The 11,577-nt window shown below is 35.2% G+C and overlaps 1 protein-coding gene across 1 annotated transcript in view; it reads right to left on the bottom strand.

Annotated features, from left to right (window-relative positions):
- Positions 1-148: 148 nt before the first annotated feature.
- The window catches only part of LOC140228414 (cadherin-23-like), a 51,081-nt gene continuing 39,652 nt past the window's right edge, over positions 149-11,577 (bottom strand). Inside the window, exons 27-31 of the mRNA XM_072308634.1 lie at positions 9,830-9,940; positions 9,043-9,111; positions 7,983-8,046; positions 6,853-6,977; positions 149-371 (exon numbers count right to left, since the gene is read on the bottom strand). Of these exons, the coding sequence (XP_072164735.1) occupies positions 149-371; positions 6,853-6,977; positions 7,983-8,046; positions 9,043-9,111; positions 9,830-9,940 (592 nt within the window). The remainder of the gene's footprint in view (positions 372-6,852; positions 6,978-7,982; positions 8,047-9,042; positions 9,112-9,829; positions 9,941-11,577) is intronic.

Raw genomic sequence — 11,577 nt, 5'->3', positions numbered from 1 at the left:
CGTGAAAAAAAATCAACGATCTTAAACCAAAATGTATCCAAATGCTACAGTCATTGAAGCATTCTGTTAAGATGGGGAAGATGAATCTATTCATCGAATGTATGTCACTGATATAATTATGTTGAGTAAGCAAAGAAATGACGGACTCCTATACATCCGACACGTAGAAATCTGTATCAGGCATTGAGGTGTCGATCGGAGCTCCCTGTGTCTCCTCAAAGCCAGCAATCAGCTGAGAGAGCAGATTATTCTTATCCGTTTCGGGCTGCACTAACCCCGACTGGATATTCTCCTCCTGGAACTCGATCGTTGCCTCCTGAATTTCCTCGTACCCTCCATCATCTTCGCCTGCTTCCGATGCGATCTCATCTCTACAATAATAGAATGCCAACGCACGAAATTTGCATATTTCAATTTCAATTCAACCACGCTTTATTTCCATGAAAAAAAAGAACTTATACATTTTACAAGGTACTAGTACAATTATTTACTTTTCTCCGAGTGTCCTATTATTTCTATTTGTATTACGATGAACTATTAAAGAGTGCTTATTTACCTCATCTCTTTTCCAAAAAGACGTTAAAATCACGATATCAGTGCCTTAATATCTCATTATGGTGGTAACAACATGGATCCCTACATACCGTTTACTGTGCTGGAAATGTAGATAACATAATTTTATATTGTATAGACACCTACACTAACGAAGGTTAAAGAAATGAAATTTGATCCAACAGGCAGGAACATCATATCCTACGTTTGAAACAAAGCGCTAATAAACAACATTAGGGAGCTTTAGATTTACGACGCGGACGTTTGAAGACGACGATTGCGTTGGACGTTCTTCTCTCTCCCTTCGTCGTTTTGAAAAATAGGGAGCTTTAGATTTTAGACGTGCGGACGTTCAAAGGAAAAAAAAAAAACATGTTCTGAGCGTGTGCAGTAGCGCGCGTAAAATCAATCTATTTTTAGCTTGCGTCGCCTGAGTTTTTCACTACGCGGACTGGGCTATTTTTACGTCCGCACAGTTTGCGACGTAGAGAGCTTCTTCATGCACTGATCATATGGGGGCGCGATTTATTTTTTATACGTTGCGTCCCAGCGTAATCTAAAGCTACTTTTCCACACGACGCAGGGAGAGGAGAACGTCCAGCGCAAGCGTCGGCTCAAACGTCCGCGCGTCAAAATCTAAAGCTCCTACTATAGTAGTCCAGGCTAGAAGGCACCTAACCTTGTTTTTTGATATATACAATGTTTTTTGATGGTTTCTTGTCAATTCGAGGGTGCTGATTCCAAATCCGATTGATGCCACTCGCGTAAACTTGAGCATTTTCGGCAAAATGCAAAAATCCAAAATGGCCGCCAAATATGCTAATTTGGGCGTGATAATCACAATCATGTGCATTCTGTGACCAATTATTCCACCAAACTTTGTACATTTCTGTTCCTAGAGTTACTCCATGTGCATTTGCAAGAAAATTTTCATTTCATATAGTTTCATTTGGTATTTAAAGATCATTTTCAATTCAAAATGGCCGCCATTCCTATGCTCATGTACAATATGAATGGCAAAAAGTATGCATGGAAATATATACCAAATTTACTGTATTTCCAGTTCCGTACCTATGCTGTTATAAATTGTTGCATGTGCAATACTAATATGATGGGTGCCACTTACAGTATAGGGGGCCGACATGCATTTTTATTCTTCTACATGCAAAAATTCAAAATGGTCGCCACTCTTATTCTCCTGTACAATATGAATAGCAAAAATATACGTGGAAATAGAAAACTAATTTGCTGTTTTTTTCTGACATGCAGCTACATAGTTTGTTAAGATTTAGTGCTGATCATTATCTGAAGGATGTTCTTAACAGAAATTTTTTCTTTTGTGATGCAAAAGTCCCAATATACCACATAAATTAGGATTTTCACTAGGAATTATACGGATGGAGTTTCGAGCATTTAAAGGGATCGTATAGTTTTGGTTGAGACCTAATTTCGGGTTTCTAACAATTTTTTTGATGAAGATAATGAGAAACTTCTTTTGAAATATGAAAGAGCATGGAATTCTATAAGGAATTCAACATTTATTTGATGAAAATTCGTTTTGGAATGGCTGAGATATCCAAAAAAGAGCGATTCTGATAAAGTGTGGGACCCACACTTTGTTACGATCGCTTTGTTTTAGTTTGTTTTTGGATGTTTCAGTCATTCCAAACCCGATTTTCATCAAATAAACTTTGAATTCCTCTTAAAATGGTATGCTCTATACTACATCATAAGTGTTTTCTTGGTATCTCGCAAAAAGTCAAAAGCCCAATTCTCATCTCCACCAATACTGTACTATCCCTTTAACAATCATAAACCTTGCGATGCTTAACACAATTTCAAATCTTTTATTTTGTTTCAACAAAGACTATATATTAAGTGCACCAAACACCACGCAAAAATTCAATAATGTACCATCATACTCTACAAGCAGCTTGAATACAATTATAAAAGTGTAATACTAACAAAACATATTAAGAAGCCTAGATGCATATCATTTATCAAGTATTAAAAAAGCAAAGCTTCTATGCATTCCCCTAAAACCATTATCAATAAGGTACAGAAAAATGATATACAGTACTGTAGAAATACATGATTGCGGACAAAAACATTAATGACAAAACTAACAGCCCTTCACAATGTAGCTTTTTTTTTCAGTTAGAAGTTGGGGGAGGGGGAGTCCTGAGGGAAGTTTTAAATGGATAATAACCTCCATCGCTTTGTTATGATATAATTTAGGAGTAACGCCTTGATATTATCGAGCAAACTTGATTTTCCTCATTTTTATTGTCTTTAAAGATCTCTTTAATTGGATATTTGGCAGCAGGTGACATCAGCCCCAAATTTGCAAGATTTTCAGGCTATATAAAGATACTTATATCAGTCCTGAAATTGCCTTAATTGCAACCACATCTGATTATGTTCAGTTCTTCCTCAGGGGTCAGAGGGTGATTTTTTTTTTTTTTTGCCATAAAAACAGAATGAAGACATCAAAGACTTGCTTCACCACCCTGTGAAGCCCTTTGGCTTTGTTGCCAGGCAAGAGACAGTGTTGTAGGTAACTTGGATGGTATGAGAGATGACATCAGCTCAGCATCTGCACCACCCTGTTTTGGGGTCAAAGCTTTGAAGCGAAGGAGAGAAATCTATAGGTTGGCTTGTGGGATTTCAAACGCATTGATGGCAGGTTGTTCGGGGGGCATGCCATGAAGCGTTTTGTCAGTTTTTTTTTTAATAAGCTGTTTTAAGCTACTAAAATCCATGTATCTGATTGGCTGAGAGCAAATTTGTCAGACGAACTTGTCAGACAAAACGTTTCCCCTTGTAAAGCAATTGCAGGATTGCAGGGGTCGCGGAACCGAGGGTTGGGCAGCAACAGAGGTGGGGGCAAGCATGTGTAAAACAAGCCCCTTGACTGAAATGGACCCATTACACGTATAATCATCATGAATCTTCTGCGTTATATTAACATTGGTGAATATTCCATGATTTCAAAACTCATTATTGAAGGAAAGGTGTGAGCAAAGTACTCATCTCCAGACAGAAAATGAGTCCCTTTTACAATGGCAGCATCATATGCATCAATTCCATTACAATCTTAAGTGATTGCACTCCTAGAGAAAATACAAAATCATTCTTGGATATTTCAAAATAGGACTACTGTGGTGTGATGGACTTTCTGTTTACTATGATAAAATATAAAAAAATATATAGTGGTACCACTAGCAATACTTTACCAAACTCTTTGTAATCCTCCAAAAATGTTACATTTTAACCGGCCTTGAGCAAGTAGGGAAAATCATGCAAGCACAGAACCAGTGGTAAATCGTATCTACGATATACAGATAAGACAGAAGGTCATTTGTCATCTGTGTTTTCAAGCAAATTATATTCTGGGTTAACATGGCAAAATGTGAGGCTTTTTCTTTTATTTCAGAGATTTGATGAAAGGAAGTGAGGTGGTCCCTTTGTTCCACTTTCCCCTGCCTCATGTTCTTTGTCGGATAAGGGGGTTGAAAAGTTTGTGTAATATCGCTTTTAGATAATGTAGAACAGAACAGTTATTTCGAAATTTCATTTGTGTCATCATCTAAGATTTAGCCTTTTAATTCAATAAACACAGTGAATATTATGATGTTGAACATCTCAAGGCAAATAAGTATCAAATGTTCATATCTAATAATTTCTGATAAAAGATCTTGATGTTGGCGTCAATTTAAGTTTTGGTGGGTTTTTCCCCAATTCCTATAAGGGGAAAAACCAGATTGAGGTACAATGTAGCAAATTTGGATGTTTGCATCACAACTAAAACAGCTTTTTGTTATGTTAGTAACAACTTTCTGATTTATAATCAGCACCCAAATTGATAACAAGTGTAGCTGCGTGATAGAAAACTAAAAAAAAAAAAAAAAAAAAAATGTTTATTGCCATGCGCATTTTGCCGTTCATATTGTACAGAGGAATATTAGTGGCATCCATTTTGAAGTTTTCTTTTTAGAAGAATATAGCCTAAAAACAATATATTTTCTGTTTATTTGTTTGTTTGCTTGCTTGTTTTGCTAGTGGCACTCATCAGATTTGCATTGCACATGAAACACTTCACAACAGCATAGGTAAGGAACTGGAAATACAGTTAATTTGGTATATATTTCCATGCATACTTTTTGCCATTCATATTGTACATGAGCATAGGAATGGCGGCCATTTTGAATGGGAAATGAGCTTTAAATGCCAAATGAAACTATATGAAATGAAAATTCTCTTGTAAATGCACTTAAAGTAGCTCTCAGAACAGAAATGTACAAAGTTTGGAGGAATAATTGGTCACAGAATGCACATGATTGTGATTATCACGCCCAAATTAGCATATTTGGCGGCCATTTTGGATTTTTGCATTTTGCCGAAAATGCTCAAGGTTACGCGAGTGGCATCAATCGGATTTGGAATCAGCACCTTCGAATTGATAAGAACACATCAAAAAACATTGTATATATCAAAAAACAAGGTTAGGTGCACTTTCTATGGAGCCTAGCCTGGACTATAGCTTTAGATTACGCGAGGACGCAGAGTAAAAATGAATAAATAAATAAATAAAATGGCGCCCCCATGATCAGTGCATCAAAAAGCTCTCTGCGTCGTGATTTGAGCGGAGGCAAAAATAGCCCAGAACTCGTAGCAGATACTCAGACGACGCGAGATATAAATACATTTATATCGATTTTAGCAAGCGATTCTGCGCATGTGAAGAAAAGCTTTTTCTTTTCTTCTGAAAGTTCGAGTCGGAAAAATAAAAAAACTCCCTAATATATAGTTCTTGATCAGATGGGGAATAAAGTTAGGGTCAACAGCTGGACAGTAGTGGTCACTTTTACTCACTGTTTTGGCGGTAAATCAGAATCCATCGGAGTGTCGTAAGTAGGGTTGTCAAATATAGGATTTCTGAAACAAAACACAAAAAAAACACACACACACAATAGATTAGATAAAGATATAGTAAGTTTCATAGTATATTATAGTGGATGATTTGTTGTTACAGTTGATATAGTTTGTTGATATGTTGATATTACCTATTGCAATACAATTTGGGGGAACAGTGCAATATGCCATTTGAATAGAATTTTAAATCTCCAAAAGCGTGCAATAAGAATCATAACGAACTCGAAACCACATTCGTATTCCAGTCATCTGTTCGAAAAATTAAATTTTCTGAAAATATTTTATATCAATAAGTCCCAAACTGTCTGTTTTATGTATCTGTGTAGAAATAATATGTTGCCATGTTTCTTTGATTTTAATTTTGTAAAGAATAGTGAAGTAAATAGATATCGTACAAGACGGGGGGGGGGGAAGATCATAGATTACCCAATTTTAAGTATGAGTTCTCAAGATCCACAACATTATATATCGGCCCTAAGATGTGGAACAGTCTCCCAAATGAAATTAAGCAGTGTGTCTCTATGTCTGCATTTAAGAGAACATATAAAGAATATATTGTAAAATCATATACGTGCAATAATGCCTTCCTGCAATAATCCCCTTTATGCTAATATATGAAGTAGTTTCCGTTTTGTCTTGTTTTGATTTGTTTTGTTTTGTTCTTATTTATATTGTGTCACAATTGTTACTTTTTACTAAGGAGAAGCCTAAACAGGTCAATGGCCTTTGCTTCTTCCTCCACACTCTGTATTGCATATGATTGACATCTTGTCCTGTATTGTTCATTCTTCCTTTTTTACCAATTTTCAAGTTGTGGAAAGAAATGAAATGAAATGAAATGAAACGAAATGAGATATAGTTGATAGTTTGTATTGTTATGAAAATATGCAATTGGGGAGATGAAGACATTTCACGCATACTATTAGTGCCGATATTGGTAGAAGGAATTATTTGTGAAGGCATTTCCACTATTCCATGCAAGCGCATCGGACTAACGTACACTCATTAGAGATAATGATCTTCACATAAAATCAAGGGAAGGCACTCACTGCTGCTCAGAAAATTTGTTCGTTCCTGGCGCTGGCGAAGTGGCCGTATTGTCATTTACGTCACGCAGGTCAGCCGTTGCAGCTCGCAATTTCCTCCTGTATCTGTAAATGTAGACGAGAAGAATGCCCCCGATGAGTATAAGTGTCATATTCTTCTTTTTTTTTTTCTGAATACATGGTTGCATTTTCTGTGTGAAGAAACAAATGCAGTAATGAAATTATTAAGTTTACTTATAATCTAACTATAACGAGCTATTAATGCGGAGTTTTACGCATAGGCCTTGCACTGTATATCAATGTCATTAATTCAACTTACGAGCTTGTGGAGACATAGAAGGCGTACGCCAGGATCACAAATAGGATGATCATGATTCCAGCAAGGGAGAAGCTGACCTTTTGTAGGGTCTCTAAGGGGTCCGTGATCACTGCTGCAGTCGAATACTGGGTGATTCAAAAGCAGATTTTGTTATAATATTACACACACACACACACATATATATATATATATATATATATATATATATATATATATATATATATATAATATATGATGTATTTTATATATTATGTATGATGTCTTATGTATATATTTATTATATATTATGTTATTATATATTTCTGTATCGTATTTCCAAAATATAACAGTCTTACAATGGCATAATCTAAACGTGAATTATGTTTGTATGGTTACAGTCAAATTTTACATGTATCATGTGTATATATATATATATGTATATATATATATATATGTATATGTATATATATATATATATATATATATGTGTATATATATATACGTATATATATATATGTGTATATATATCCCTAGTTGGCACCTTAGGGAGACATATTGGGGGGGAGTGTCTTCATTAGGGAGACAACTGGTCATTAAGGAGACAATTTTCGTGTCTCCATTGCGTAAACTGCCATTGAACATGTAATAATAAATTTGCATATAAAACAAATGGAAATGTCTTCCAAATGACCCATCTAGGAGTATATATATATCATATATATATATATATATATATATATATATATATATATATATATATCATATATAGTGTCGGATCTTATCATCTTCTTGCTACTTTTAGATTTTCGTTTTCATTTACGAAAAAGTGCGCACTGTTTTAAAAGGCATAAAAGCGAAACGCAAATGGAGCAGCTAGTGCTCATCATTCCGTTTTACTTTATGTTGTTGTATTTAGTCCTCTGTCAAGATAGCCCATGTCAGCAGAAGTTGCAAAGTTTTCACTTCGGTCCAGGGATGAAATCAATTACAGACATTTTATCGTATCACCACGAAAGTATCTTGTGCATGCAAGCACATCTTCAATCCCACAAATGAGCTTTCGGGTGTACACAGAATATTTGAAGACACAAATAAACACACAACACACACTACACACACAACACAATCAAACATTGTCATTTTGCACTTACGTCTACAGAAACAACATGGTATTCCTCAAGTTCATCGGCAAACTGAAGAGCTCCGTCAAAGGCGCTGAATACGAAAAAAAAAATCATAGTTAAGTCATGTCATTCAAATTCATGAAATTCTTCCGTCGAGATGCTTTCATTGCAACTGATTGACAAATTGCCCATGATTTTTTATTCATTGCTAATACTAAAACACCGATTAATTCAGTGCTTATATACGTCGATGCGGGGCAATTTGTCAATCAGTTGCAATTACGTCATGTTGCGTACTTTATTCCTTTTACGTGAAATACTAGTAAGTTCTACATGCTTATCAATTATAATTGGTTGGCAAACAAACGAAAAAGGTCTTAGTTATTATCTACTTAGGATCATAACATGAGACCCGAGAATATTAATTTCCCATTCAAGCGTGATTATTAAAGTCGCAAGATCCAATCTGTACTGCTTCATACAATTATGTTCCATCTTATCAGATAACGAAGGGTTAGACAAACAAGTGTTTACTCGTTTAATTATGTAGGACTACTAATTACAGTGGCGGATCTACGAGGGGGATTTAGTTTTAAAAAAGTGATGTGCATAGAAAAAAATAGTTTAAAAGTAGTTTGTTTGTTTTGTTTTGTTGTTGTTGGGGGGGGGTGTTGCCTTTTCAGCGGATTTGGGGAGAAAAAGAGGCAGCTTTTGAAAAAAAAAGAAACTTCTTCACTATTATATTTACTTTCATGATCAAGTGTCATTGGATCACCCCTTTAGAAAAGAGCTATGGATTGATGAAACGATCGTTTTTGTTTTTATTTCATTTGATTTAACAGTTATATAACATGTGTATAACAGGTTAAGATTGTTTTATTACCAAATTTTACTGTCTGTCATGTGCTTGCTATTGAAATTGTATTAAATGGGATGAGGTGCCTCTGCCTGAATGATATAATGCTGTTTGTTTAGGTCAAGGTTACAAACGACCTACCAATTCTTGTAACCAGCAATTACTGAATTATCTTCTTTTTTGCCTCGAGGTTATCAGTTTGACGGACCAATCAAGAAAGGTGCGACTTACGCCTGGATCTCAACTGGAGGTATAATGCTGTTGTCATCCACGTTCACCACATGCATCAACATAACCGTACTAGAAGGAAGGGGAAAGATGGTTGAAGATTACCATGAGTGTAGGGTTTCTTTCTTTTATAGTAATATAATACGTGCGATATATTTGGTCCAGATGATTGGTTTATCAGATGGCTTGACCTCCACAATAGTATCTTACTATGGGTAATTATAACACCAGGTATGATAACATGTGACATTACTTGTACTTTACCTCACTGAGGCTCGAACCCATGAAAAATGAATTTTTGTGGAATTTCCTTTATATTTTCTTTATATTGTTGTCCACACATGATTTCAAAACCTCTAGTAGTCTCCTCATCCAGCAGTTCCAACACCAAAACTTTAAAAGTTCACAACTTTTGCATCGATTGTCCGATTTTCCTCAAACTTTCACCGATGTGTTCTACTAATGTCATGAATGTTGCTGCTTTCACTCAATCGACATTGCTCTTTGGGATTTGGTTTCCTTTAATGCCTAGATAGTTTCTGTGGACTTTTGGCACGTATCTGATGAATTTCTTGCAATAAATTTTGCCCTTTATAATGGAGCATTAGTGTGTGCATGATGTGTAGAATTCTTATGATTATGTCGAGGGTCATATTTCAATCACCTTCTGTATAAATTACTTCTTCTTTTTTACCGGCATGAAAAGAGTTTGGTATCGTTTTTACAACACAAAGAGTAAAGTTTCTGCGCGTTTGATAATGGACATTGTTGGCTTAAACTCAACACTAACCTGTTTCTAATCTCTAATCCATCTGCATCTCTCTGACTATCAACACTATCCACGACAGCACTGACGTTAGTGTATAACTTTCCTGCAGCCCGCATAATTTCTTCTGTTAATCTAGGAACAAGAAGTAATCCAAGAGTTGATAAAGATTATCATCATTGTTATTATGATTCATTATCTATTGAAATTGTGACTTGCAGCTGTGAAATTGCTGAAGTACTCACAATTGTACAAAAAAAAGGGTATATTAAATGGACATGAAATACAATAATAAATACAACCACATAGGGTACAAATGGTTATAAAATATATAAATTTCAATACATTGCCTCTTTGTGTTTTAATGGCATGTAAAACCGTTATCTCCTGGGAATAAAGGGTAGGCCCATATGTGTAGGCCTGTGTATGTTTGTATGTATATATGGGTGTGCATTGGTGTGTGTGTGTGTGTGTGTGTGTGTGTGTGTATGTATGCAAGAGTATGATTTGCGTGCACATAATATACAAAATTTACTGTTCTGGTATAGCTGTGACAACAGGCTCATTATTCAATAACAAAACGGAAGATCGATAAACTTAAAAATTGCGATCAGTAATAACATACAATGATATAGCCAGGATTGTCCAGCCTCATAGTGAAATAATTGTTCAAGTTTGTCCAAAAGTACCAAATGCATAATACACACTCCCTCACATCAGCATTGAGCAACAATTCAAACAGGCAAATGGAGAAAAGTTGAAAATAAAAATAAAAGTGATTCCACATTCCTTGAAAGGGAACCAAAACCCAAGAACAATGTGGATTTAGTGAAAGCAGCAACATTTTTAGAACACATCAGTGAAAATTTGAGGAAAATCGGACAATCGATGCAAAAATAACGAATTCTTAAAGTTTTGGTGTCGTAATGACTAGACAAGGAGACTACTTCAGTTTATGACATTATGTGTCGACAACAAATAAAGAAAATATAAAGAAAATTCAGCATATTTTCACTTTTCTACCTTAATGAAAGAGTAGTTGACTTATCTCTTTCAGAAAGCAGGGAGAATGATATTACCCTTATGGCATAATGTCACTAACAAGTTGATGGAATGGGTATTTTTTTTTTTTTTTGTGGAACCGTTCTTTTGTTTCCTTTATAATTGTACACATATGACATCACAAACTCTAGAAGTCTCCTTATTCAGTCATTACAAGGCCAAAACTTAGAATTTTTTTTTGCATCGATTGTCCAATTTTCCTCAAACTTTCACTGATGTGTTCTACTAATGTTGCTGCTTTCACTCAATCCACACTGCTGTTTGGGTTTTGGTTTCCTCAGATATTTGTTTTGTTTTGTTTTTGTTTTTGTTTTTGTTTTTTGGTTGATTTGGACCTGTTACATCAGTCTCACGATACAGCAACTGAAAACTCATGTTTCATGGTTTGCACTTTTTAATCTCTCCTACCCCTTTCATCAGTGGTTTTCCTCAATTCATAGATAATAACAATGATAATGATAAAATTGATGACTGTCGAGACGCTTCTATAATCATGATATTGCTAATCCATACTATAGCAATGATTAGCATAGGTGATTTACGTCCTTGGAGAGTTGCTGTTGCGTACCTCCTTACTACGTAATTTAATTACATTTATTACATCAAATACTTGTTGAAACAGGAAACTGGTGTGGTAATTTGCTTTGATGCTGGTGACAGAAAGACGTTACCTATAAATACAACATAAAAAGGTGTCATTTCCTGATAGA

The sequence above is a fragment of the Diadema setosum genome, chromosome 5 (genome assembly GCF_964275005.1).
Source record: "Diadema setosum chromosome 5, eeDiaSeto1, whole genome shotgun sequence".
NCBI lineage: Eukaryota > Metazoa > Echinodermata > Echinoidea > Diadematoida > Diadematidae > Diadema > Diadema setosum.
This window is presented reverse-complemented; position numbering and strand designations above follow the sequence as displayed.